Raw genomic sequence first — 12,146 nt, 5'->3', positions numbered from 1 at the left:
CCAGTATTATTCCCAGAGAGAGAGAGAGAGTCGTGGCGTCGACGCAACCACGTTGGTTCCAGCAGTTGTCGGGTTCGCTCCAAACCAACGGCACGAGGTCGGAAAGGAACCTCGATGGCTGAACGAGCCGAACCGGCCGCTTTTGCCAGCTGAACGGACCTTCTCCTGCCATTCCTGTCATCATTCCCGTGTGAGTCTGTCTTTGTTTGTCCTGTCCTGGGTATAAGTAAGACTGTATAGATAAGGCTGCCCTGTGTCTTTTTACATCCATCTATCTTTGTACAGCTTTGATCTTTCTTTTCCTCTGGTGTTTGTTATAATAAATGTGTGTTCCTTCTCCAAGCTTTGGTTTCGTCTTCATCCAGTTGCTTTAGTCTTTTCTTTCCATTGGTCTACGTGGCATGATTAAAACCGCTATAATCGGGTTAGTCATTGTTAACGGCCTGGGTCGTGACTCGCTTCGCTCGGCGTGTCCATTACCGTCGCGACTCGGGCGGGGCTGTCTCCTCGCTGGTTGGGAGGTCACAGTGAGCAGGTATTCGGGGGGTCTTTTTTTTGGATCTCTGGCCCGATTACCCTGGTCCTGGCTGACCACAGGTGACGTCACAGACCCTCAGGATTGGCGACGGCCAGAATAAAGGACAAGGGGTTAACCCCCTTTGGCAAGGGGAGCGCTGTGGCTTGATAATCTGGGGATAAATTTGTCGAGAAAAAAAAATGATGTCATTGGTCACGTGGTTCAGCAGCCACGTGGTTCAGCAGTCACGTGGTTCAGCAGTAGGGCAATGCCGTCTGGAACAGTGTTTGTCTGTCCGTCCAGAGTATGTATGTCCCTCACAAATGTGCACCAATCAGAGCTGAGGATCTGGTCACATGATGGGGACAGCAGATCCTCCACTCAGCAGATCCTCCACTCAGCAGATCCCCCACTCAGCAGATCCCCCACTCAGCAGATCCTCCACTCAGCAGATCCTCCACTCAGCAGATCCCCCACTCAGCAGATCCCCCACTCAGCAGATCCCCCACTCAGCAGATCCCCCACTCAGCAGATCCTCCACTCAGCAGATCCTCCACTCAGCAGATCCAAGCCGGCTACGCCATTGTTGGACGATCGCTCTTGGTTTTTTCAAAAAGTTTGGGGATATGAAAAGGAGCATTACCAAAAATTTTTTTTTACGAAGTGATGATTCACGCTCAGAAACGTCAGAAAGATAAACAGTTAGCATGAAAGTTATAAAATCATGAGACAAATCCTATCCTTCGACTCAAAGCCCCCTTTAACCCGAGAAAATTGACAGGTGGGCACAGAACTGTTTACAGCGTGCAAGCCAAAAGGTACAGTGTGCAAGAGAAATTTATATACAGCAGATAAAGTTGAAGATTAAAAAAAGCAAAGCGTCCAAGATGGATGATAAAGTATTTCCAGAGCAGCGAGGAATGAAATGAGGCAAAAATGCGGAGACGAAGAAGGCATTGATCCGTGTGAATTACAGTAAAATGAGCCTTGACAAATGAGGGCGCAGAAAGGAAAGGCAATGCGGATAGAGGAGTTAAGCAATGTTCGTGCATCATTGACCTCGAAGATTCTTCACAAAGTCCTCAAGCTTCATCTTCCTCTCGAGTTTCACGTTGGGGCTGTACATGTCGGTATTGAGCAACACCACGGCGAAAGCCAGAATGAACATGGTGTCGGGATTCTGAAACTGCCGAACCACACCAGGATTGCACACGCAGAACCGCTGGCTGATGGAGGAAGAAGGAGGTGGACAAGGAAAAGTGGTGAGGGATGGTTTAATCCCAAGGAATGAATGAAACGCAAGTGTATGGAAGATAAACAATGCGATCGATGAAATACATGACGTGTGCGATAAGGGGGAAGAGATGTGAATGGAAGCTTTTGCATTTTGCATCACAAGTGCTTGACAAGGTAGAAAGAAAATCAATCAATGCAAACGAGATAAGGGAATATATTACTGTGCTCGAGATCTCGAGATATAAGGGATGGAAAACAATGAAGTGCAGATTGCAAATGAAGATCACAGAGACTTAATGAGGAGTTTGTGTGTGTGTGTGTGTGCAAGGCCTTTTCAACCCCGAAGACCCCTTTACAAGCCGAAGACTATTTAAGACTCTGAAGACCTCTAAGAACCCTTTAAGACCTTTGATTACCCCATGATCCCTTGGAACCCTGAAGACCCTTTTAGACCCCTAAGATCCCTCAGACCTTTTATAACCCTAAGACCCTCAGGATCCTGAAGATCATTAAGACCCCCAAGACCCTTTAGATCTCTTAAGACCCTTTAGACCCCTTAAGATGCTCTCACCCCTTTATAACCCGAAGACCCTTCAAAACCCTTCGGACTCCTAAGACCAGGGCTGCCAAGAGTCAGAATGGGCCCCGGTGCAATACTAAGTGTCGGGCCCCTTCATCCGGACCACCTTCAAATTTTTTTCTAAATCAACCTATATGGAGGTTTCTGTATCTTCATCATCAGAAACACATGCCACGTTTATTTTTCCCACAGTAGTTTCGTTTACGAGGGAGGATATTACAGAATGAAGCTGCCCATGGTGTTTTATTGTCACAAACAATCATACGAAACAAAAAAAATTAAGGAATAATTACGGGCCCCTATTAGGTTCGGGTCCTGGGGTAGTTACACCCCCTGCCCCCCACACCCCTCCCCGGCCTCCCTGTCTAAGACCCTGAAGACCCCGTTAGACCTTTTGTCTGAGTCTGAGGGCTTTTGGTAATAACAAAAGTTAAGATTCACCTGTCATAATCAAAAGCCCCACCCCCCATTGGTAAAACATCTCAGTACCAAGCCAAGAGGGTGCAAAATATAATTTATTTATTTATTTATTTCTCTTTCTTTTTTTCAGGTTCTCCTCACCTTGTTTAGTAGCATAGCGAAAATCCCCACGTGGCAAAGAGAAAATGGTGTCCATAACACCAATTTAACCCCGTTATAATCAAATGGGATATTTTTGTGAATTTATTATGGCCAACCCTCAGGAATTTTTCAAGATATAAGATTGAAACCTACACAGCTTATTTGTACGCATGTGTAGTATATGTGTATACATTTTTGGTCAAAATTAGTCAAAGGTCAGGGTCAGTGCCATCCAAAACATGTAAAACACCGACAGTATTAGGTGATAATTAGAAAATGTATTAACCAAGTTTGTTGTGCACAACATTCCATCACATAAAACACTTGATAGGTAAAAAATTTCCAAATTACCAAATTTCTGTTGCCATGGCAACTATCGTTTATTTGGATTTTGCAAATATTGTGCTGTGCACATCTTTCTTGTTACGTGTGAAAATCAAAGATTTTTCAGGTATATTGGTTGGTCATGTGCGCTATTCTGTTTGTTTGTCTGTCAATCGCCAACAGGTCACAATTTTAAACCAATCTTCATGAAACTACAAAAAATAGTGGAGTTGGACGTTAGAAGGTATTGGACGCCGTTTGCACAATTAGCCTATTGATTTTGAGGTCAAAAGGTCGACATTGGCCAAAGTTCAACAACTTTGTCGAATTTCAAAAATCATACATTTTCGTCCAATTAACTTGACATTTGAAGAGGATTTGCACACCGGGTCTGCAGATTTAACCACCAATTATTTTTGAGGTCAACATAGGCCAAAGGGTCAACATTGGGCAAATTTCAAAAAATGACAATTTTTCTCTGATTGACTTGAAATTTGAACAGGATGTGCATATCAGGCCACTAAATTCAATCATCAATTATTTTTTGAGATCAACATCGTACAAAAGGTCAACATAGGTCAAAGGTCAACAACTTAAATGCAATTTCTAAAATCCTCAAAATTCATCGGATTGACTTGACATTTGAAGATAATTTGCATGCCAGATCACTGAAATCGACCACCAATTATTTTGAGATCAACATAGGCCAAAGGTCAATAACATTAATTTTAGGGATTTTGCAAGTATCATGCTATGCACGACATGTTATCCTTGTTTGTTACTTGCGAAAGTCGAATATTTTTTAAAGTATATTGGTTGGTCGTGTGCATTATTCTGTCTGTCTGTCTGTCAATCTGTTTGTGTCAATCGCCTACAGGTCAGAATTTTAAACCAATCTTCACCACCACCTCACCATCGCAGGTGGGCTGAAGTTATGTCTTCATCCCTGTCAGTTTTTTTGTGACCAGGATATCTCAAAAAGTTGTGGACGGATTCTGACGAAATTTGTTGGAGAGGTTGGGTATGTGATCAGAATGACTTAGTTAAATTTTTGTGAGGATCTGAATGCGGATCCGACCTATCAGTGGGATACAAAACGTAAACTGTTCAACCTGGCAGAGGTATGCGCTCTACCGAATGTCATTCTAGTTAGATTTGATTCCGTATTGTTTTGTAAAATAAGAGTGAAAATAAAAATGTGAATAATGCATGCACATTTCAAAGTGATGTACAAATTATTACTTGAATATTTGTCACTAACCATCTCTTCAGAGAGCCTGGTGTTAGCTTATCGGTTAGGGTGCCGGCTTGGGATCCGAGGATCCTGGGTTCAAATCCCGGTCGATCGCTGAATTAACGCCAGGGGGGTTGACTCAGCCTGTCATCCCTCTGAGGTCGGCAACTCAAATTGAGTACCAGTTCACTGGTAATTCCCTGTGTGTCGCAAGAGGCGACTAACAGGGTTGGCGGCAGGAAGAGCATCCGGCCATAAAACATTGCTTCAAAAAGGGGACCACGGTGCCCAAAAAAGGCCAACCCCTGCTCTGTGGGGAAAAATGGCCTCTAAAGGTGGTTCTTTCTTCTTCATCTCTTCAGAGGCTTATTTTCTATTTTCATGAAAAGTTTTGCAGATCAAAAAGTTGAAGTTCCATACAGTTTCATTCAACAATTTTAGAGATGCAATACCTGAACAACTTAATGATGTTTGTGGGATATCAGTTGGCTATTAAATGAAGTGGCCACAAATTTTGTAATCTTCATTCATAGAGCAACCAAAAGCTTCTGACATCCCTCAAAATGTAATGATTATCGATGCCTTCATTACAACGTTCTACACACAGGATTAATATGTTTACATAGAAGAGAAAGAGGTAAAGGAAATGGACATGGGAAAGATAAGAAAAATATGGACATTGTTGTTAGCCATACTTTTCTCTTGCAAGTTAAAAAAATTAATGAAACTGCAAGTTCACTTAGTGAAGAAGATGAAAGAAACTGTGATGGATGGAGGAAATTATGACAAGATGAAAGTCTTCAAATATCATGGTCTATACAAATATCGATGGTTATATGAAATGTTAGTGCTCAACACACCTGAAAGCTTCAATGAGCCTTTCCACCTTCTGTGCCTCGCCTTGGACTCTCACATGTGCTTGAAACTTCCTCAAAGCCTCATCCAGCTCCATTCCTTGGAAGTCCATCTCGTCTACTACACAGCTTTTCAGGTAGAAAGAAAAGGAAAAAAAACGATGTGTGACAACCACAAGAGAAATAAAAGGTGCATATAAAGCAGTAGTGATGAAAGCGTTAACTCGATAGCATCTCAAAATGCAAAGCCTGTCCGCATCCACTTTGTACAAAAAGTAAACTTGGCAAAAACACCTGTTAGAAAAAAGTAAATGATATTAATTAGTCTTCGTCATTGTCTCATAATAAAGATTTGTTGAGAATTTGATGAAAAAGCTCAAATGGTGAAAAAAAAAATGTTAGTTATGGCCTGGTCAGACACACAGAAGCTCAATGGTAAATAAATAGAGAAACACGGAAGCATTTAGAAAACCAGCCGTCTTATGCTGATGCATGCCTGACAGGCTAATATGGCCTATTTGTACTTACTATGACTTTGCCCTTTGACATTTTGACCCAATTATTAGGGGTCCCCATATCTTACTATAATTCACCAAATGTCCGTCCGTCCGTTCGAAGGTACCGCAAAAACGGCTCAACCGATCGCAACGATATTTTGGGTGGGTATTCCTGGGATGCCTGGGAGTAAAATAGGCTATATTATTTTTCTAAGTTTTCCAATTTTCCAGTTTTTCCAAACACAAGGGAATAATATTTACCGATATGAACAGTGATGTGGCTTTTGTTGAAATTCTACAAATACTGTTTATTCTACGTACCAGGAGAGAGTAGATCGACTCCTGACGAACTCTTCCGATATAAACATGCGGCTCCGAAGTAACATGGCAACGTGTGCAAAGCGACTGAGAAACAGGTGTAGCGGCCACTTCCGTGTTACAGATTCGGCACGCACTCTTCACACATAAACATGCGACTGAGAAAGACGTGCAGCGGCCGCTTCCGTTTTGCAGAATTCAATCTTTTTTCAAAATGGGCGCCATGTACTGTTTAGATTTTGATGATTTGCGTGTGATATGATTCAAGGATGTTTATATGAATCGTTTAAAATAAAATAAAAACCCTTCAATTTCTGATATTTTGCCTTTTAATTTGGGCTTCCCAATTGAAGCCCCGCCCACAGGGCGGGTACCGTTGCTAGTTCTCACAATAAGGGTTTGCTGAAAAATTGATGACAAAGCTCAAATGGTAGAGAACTTATGTCCTGGACAGACACACACACACACACACACACACACACACACACACACACACACACACACACACACACACACACACACACACACACACACACACACTTGTAAAACCTCAACTGCTGTGCAGGCAGATGGGCTAACAAGATGGAATGGAATAATCAATTATGTATTTACTCAAGAACATCACGATGGAATTGGCACTGGCGGTTCCCCAGGAATTCCCCGATCATCTGTCGACTGAGGCCTTTCCGCTGAAGCAGGAAATGGGCGACACCCATTGGAGTATCTGGCACAAATCCACGCTCCACCAGAAACTGGATTCCTTTTTCTGGTTTTCTGAAATCGTATAGCAAAAACAAATGTTACTTTGGTTGATTGTACATGTGCCACGCATGTTGTCCATTCAGGTCATAAAAGGCAGAATCATTCATTTTCATATTGTAAGGTCTTATCTAGGACAACGCTGGCTCATTCCAAGAGGTATAAAGCAAATACTTGGTACCAAAAGACTTACACTTGCAAACTTACACTTACACTTGCAAAGGCTCCAATAATCTCTCTGGGTTCACACCATCCTGATTATGACTCTATCACCCTAACATGTGATTGCAATAAAACCACAGCCACTTTTCACACCATCCTGATTATGACTCTATCACCCTAACATGTGATTGCAATAAAACCACAGCCACCCATGTATGACAACATGGAGGGAAAATGTTAATAAAACAAAGCAAATGGTTAGGGGATGGAAATTCAGGAGGGGAGAAAAAAAAGAAAATTCAAAAATTCTGAGGCAATGACATCAGGTGAAAGTAGGGAAAGCAAAAAGGATGCTGAAAATAAAAGATTCTAACATTTTTGCAAACATAATGTGCATAATAAAGAGCTGTATAAATTACACATAGAACAGTTGTCAAATAATGGTACATGTAACGTACTTGTTGAAGAGATTGAGGCCTATGCGATAGTGCCGTTTGCGCAATGTATCATTGCTGAATGCTGGTGAGTCCCAGCTATGTCTCGCCTCCCGATGATAGCTAGGCCGGCTCAGAGCTGCTGCAGAACCATCATGTAGGCTGTCACGTGAAGAAGACCCAGAGCTGCAGTTGGCCGTGTCATTTGAGTTTGAGTTTCCACTGTTAACGCTCTCATTGTCATTCTCTGCGTCTGAAGCATCGGAATCAGAATGGGCCACATGTTGCCCTGATGGCCTGGTGCCAGTGACCTTCCCACCATTGATCCCAATATGAGGATCTTGTGGCGGGTGGCGCACGGCCCGGCGTTTTACAACTATGATGGGCGCCACGTCGTCAGCGTGTGGGCAAGATCCAGATCCTACACCCCCACGATTTGGTAGGCTGGTGTCTTGGTCATGTGCGTTTTGGCGGCGCAACACAGCCTTGTCTCCGCGATCACTTCCACCGTCCAGGGAACTATCACTTGCTGGCTCAACAGTGAGCAGAGGCAACCGCCCTCGTCCACCAATACCTCCAATGCTACCAACAGTTGTGTCACCACCACACTCTGGGCACGACACTCTTCGTTGTGGTCCTCCCAAAATACAGAGCTGGGTCTTTTCTTCCTGTTGCTCTGAAGCACAGCGGACAAGGTCACAGGGTTCTCTCACTACCGGCTTCACCTTTTCTGCAACCTCGTCTTCTATACAAGTTCTTCTTTCTTTCTCTAAGCTTTTTTCCACTGCTTTTCGTGGAATTGTGTCAGCTTGAGTTGGATGGCCTGTCTGCTCAGACACTAGGATAGGGGCTGATGATTCTAGCTGACTTAAGGGAGTGATAGGGGCAATGACAGCAGTGTTGGTGGTCACAGAAGAGGTTATGCTACAAGATGTAATGACTGGAAACACAGTGACAGGAGTTTCAGTGTCAGGAACCAAAGGTTTTAAAGCTGCCACTATTGGGGTCACCAATACAGCAGCTTCTGCTTCAGGTGCACTAGCAACAGCCGCAGTGAACACAGGGGTGGCAGCAACAGGAGAGGAAGTCACAGGAGTGGTGGCTACAGGGATAGTGGTTACAGGAGCAGTAACAATAGCAGCAGTAACAGGAACAGTAACCACAGGGGCAATGACCACAGTAGTGGTGACCACAGGAGCAGTGAGCACAGGAGTACTGACTACAGGAGTGGTGACTACAGGAGTGGTGACCACAGGAGCAGTGGGCACAGGAGCAGTGGGCACAGGAGCAGTGAGCACAGGAGCAGTGAGCACAGGAGCAGTGAGTACGGGAGCAGTGACCACAGGAACAGTGACCACAGGAACAGTGACCACAGGAGCGGCGACCACGGGAATGGCGACAACAGGAGCAGCAGCCACGGGGGCAGTGGCCACGGGAGAAGTGAGCACAGGAGTGGCGACTACAGGAACAGAAACCACAGCAGCAGTGGCCACTGGCACTGGAAACAAAATGGTAGGAGTAACAGGAGACCCAGCAGTAGGTGCAAAAGATGTAGTATCTGCAGATGTAAGAGCAGAGGAGACTGGAAGAGAGATTGGCACAATCCCGGTAATTGTTGAGGCTGGCAAAGAGGAAACTGCAGAAACTACCGCAACACTGGTGACTGCAGGAGTAGGATTATTTTTGTCAATAGATGTGATATGCTTTGTTCCACCTGGAAGACCTATAGTTCGTGCCAACAGATTGTTGCCGGTAATAGTTACAGCTTGAGTTGTTTTGATGCTTATGGCTGAAGTCACAATTGGGGTCAGAGATCTGCTTGTTGATGGGACAGGTTTCTGTTGCAGTTGAAGAGAACCCCTGCTGCTTAGTGCATCATCAATGGAGTCTGCAAGAGACTTGACTTGCCGGGCAAAGCTATCTTCAAGTTCACTTATAGCATCTGCAAAATCGTCTGGTGCCGACAATAGCTTTAATTCCTCAGGGCTAATCGTGGGAGTGGGCTCCAGATCAGAATTTGGAGCTAAAGGGTCACAGTTGTCTAGCTCAAATGAAGGTGGTAGTGGTGAAGGTGTTGCAACACCAGCAGCAAAACCTCCTGGAATGGAACAAACGTCTTGGGGTAAGGAGGTTAAACTTCCAAGTGCAGGGAACGAGAACAAACCCTGTTGTTCTCCTGCAACAGAAGTTTCATCATGCGAGAGATGCTTTCGGGAACCAGAGACGGTGAGACGCCGGGGCAGCCGGCTCTCTGAGAGACAGCTGCGTAGCCTTTCAAAGTTTTTGTTCATCTGGTAGTGACGGAATGCAGACTGAATGGTGCATGCAGCACGTCGTGTTATGAAATGCCCCCCGTATTTCCTCTCCAGCATCTCCACCTGGGTGGCCGTCAATAGCCAGAAGAAAAAGACAAAGAGGTGTGGATAAAAAGGAGGGCAATAAAAAGACAAATAGACAAGGGATGACCTTTCCCTCATCAGGAATGTATATGCAGCCACTTATTTCTACCAAAAATTGTCTGGTGTCCTCCCCTTTGAATTACCATGCAATATAGGCAAGCTAAAATAGGGTATGAGATTTGACATTGCGCCTTTTGGCCTGGGCGCAATCCTCATGCTATCCATGAAAATGGTTGAGTAGTTTAACAATGATTTTTCTGTAGTTGAACAACAATAATATTGTTCCCCAGATGGAAGCAGAAAATATGACTTCTTTCCATTTTCAAATAAAAACTAGAACGGCACTTGGTGGAGCGCATACCTCTGCCAGGCTGAACAGTTTATGTTTTGCATCCCAATGATAGGCCGGATCTGGATTCGGACCTGAACCAAAATCTAATCGCTTGTTCTTGTCACCTAACCAACTCATCCACCAAGTTTAGTCATAACTCGTCCATAACTTTTTTAAAAATATGTTATATATCGCTTTTGGCACGATCTCTCAATGTTGAAGAATCACTTAGAAATTAAATAATTCTCGTATCCGAATCCATATTCAGATCTTCAACAAAATCGAATAGATTAGTCCTTGTCACACACCCAACCGGTCCACGAAGTTTCGTCCAAATCCGTCCATAACTTTTTGAGTTATCGTGCTATGTATCGATTTTAGCCCTATCTCCCAATGGTGAAGAATCACTTCAAAGATTCTACTAACCGGATCTGGATGTTCACCAAAATTGAACCAATTCTTCCATGTCACACACCCAATCTCTCTACAAAGTTTCGTCCCAATCCAGCTACAAATTTTTGAGATATCTTGTTCACAAACAGACAGGGGTGAAAACATAACCTCCATCCACCTCCAATGCACACAACAACGCATTTTAAGGCCATTTTCCCTGCTAGAGCGGGGGTTAGCCATCCACCTTCAATGGTTGAGGTAATAATATATTTGGGGTTTTTCAAGAGTTTGGTTTCTGGTTTTGAATGGGTTGCTAGTTTGCAACATTTCTGGGAGACGTGGCTGTGCTACTAATGCAGTCTCCCCTGTAGCTTAGGACAGGAATTTGAAATTTGGCCACGGTGCTGGCAGTAACTTGCCTACTCCTCATTGAAAGGTCACCTTCGGATTTGTAAGATCCACCAAGAACAGATGCAAGCAGAGCTCAACATTTGATAGATTGGGTTAAGGTCAGGAAACAAAAAAGAAAACAACCCATACAGACACATGAAAGTAATGATACAGAGTTAAGGGGTAGCTCCAGGAAAAGCAAAACATAAGTTTGAAAAGGAATAACAATAACCTGTTTATCATGGAGATCTGCAGAGAGCTCGTAACCATCGGAGAGCGAGCGAGACCGTTTGATTGCATCCTCTTCTGCATGCTTCTTTAGGTGTGCTGTAGCACTACCGGTCTTGTGCCTTCGTCCATAGGGCAATCCTGGTGGTGAGGCCCAGAGATGGAAAGGGTGTCTCTCAAAATGTCCGTGAGCTGTTGCAGGTACTGGGGATGAGGCCGACGATGTTTCACCGGGATTGATGGATTGAGCCTGTGGGTGTGTGCTGGCACCAACCCTGCTCTCCAAGCTATGGGGACAAGTGAGGAGGAAAGGAGAAAAGAAAGGAAGGCTCTGTTAGTCGTTGCTTCCCTCTTTTAATGGATGGAGAAGAAGAGCTGGGTAGAAAAGGATGAAAAGAAAACATTGCTCCAATAATTAATAACAGAATCCCACTCTCTGTGAAGGCTCGTGGAGATATGTATCGAGGACAAGACAAACAATGGATTCTATCAACTAAAAGATGAAAGCTTTGATCTTGTCCTTTTGAACACTTTACGACTGACCCTTGAAACTACTAGCTGCATCTTTGACTCTTTACCTGTGCCCAAAACTTTGTAAACTCTCCCTCCACTCACAACTTTCTCTTGATATTTGTATCCAGTCACTGATGTTTAACCCCTGACCTTTGATCCAGTCTTTTCGATCTTTGACTTCTTCCCAACAATTTAGAATCCTCCCTCTACCGACATTTCCTTCTTTTGCTCCGACGAAAGGCTGCACCTCAAAACGTCAGCCACACCTTTTTCCCCACCTCTAACAGAATGAACCCTTTTTATGTCATTGAACTGATGAAATGCCTTCTTCAATAACATGTAGAGACAGGCATGACTTTGTACTTCAGACCTGACTCATTTCGAGTGAGACACCGTTGAAACATGGAAAAGGAACA

The 12,146-nt window shown here is 43.9% G+C and overlaps 1 protein-coding gene across 2 annotated transcripts in view; it reads right to left on the bottom strand.

Moving 5' to 3' along the window:
* Nucleotides 1-11,928, bottom strand: part of LOC137425168 (uncharacterized) — a 51,811-nt gene extending 39,883 nt beyond the window's left edge. The window contains exons 1-6 of one of the 2 annotated variants that reach the window (XM_068113318.2): nucleotides 11,796-11,928; nucleotides 11,222-11,504; nucleotides 7,501-9,854; nucleotides 6,734-6,895; nucleotides 5,313-5,435; nucleotides 1,577-1,743 (exon numbers count right to left, since the gene is read on the bottom strand). In XM_068113318.2, coding sequence (XP_067969419.2) covers nucleotides 1,577-1,743; nucleotides 5,313-5,435; nucleotides 6,734-6,895; nucleotides 7,501-9,848 — 2,800 coding nt within the window. In that variant the 5' untranslated portion in view covers nucleotides 9,849-9,854; nucleotides 11,222-11,504; nucleotides 11,796-11,928. Of the gene's footprint in view, nucleotides 1-1,576; nucleotides 1,744-5,312; nucleotides 5,436-6,733; nucleotides 6,896-7,500; nucleotides 9,855-11,221; nucleotides 11,505-11,795 lie in introns of those variants that run through there. The other variant, XM_068113317.2, reaches the window with a different exon arrangement.
* Nucleotides 11,929-12,146: the final 218 nt, after the last annotated feature.

Source organism: Myxine glutinosa, chromosome 4 (genome assembly GCF_964187855.1).
Source record: "Myxine glutinosa chromosome 4, kmMyxGlut1.1, whole genome shotgun sequence".
NCBI lineage: Eukaryota > Metazoa > Chordata > Myxini > Myxiniformes > Myxinidae > Myxine > Myxine glutinosa.
Note: the sequence above shows the minus strand (reverse complement) of the source record. Positions and strands in the feature narration are given on the sequence as shown.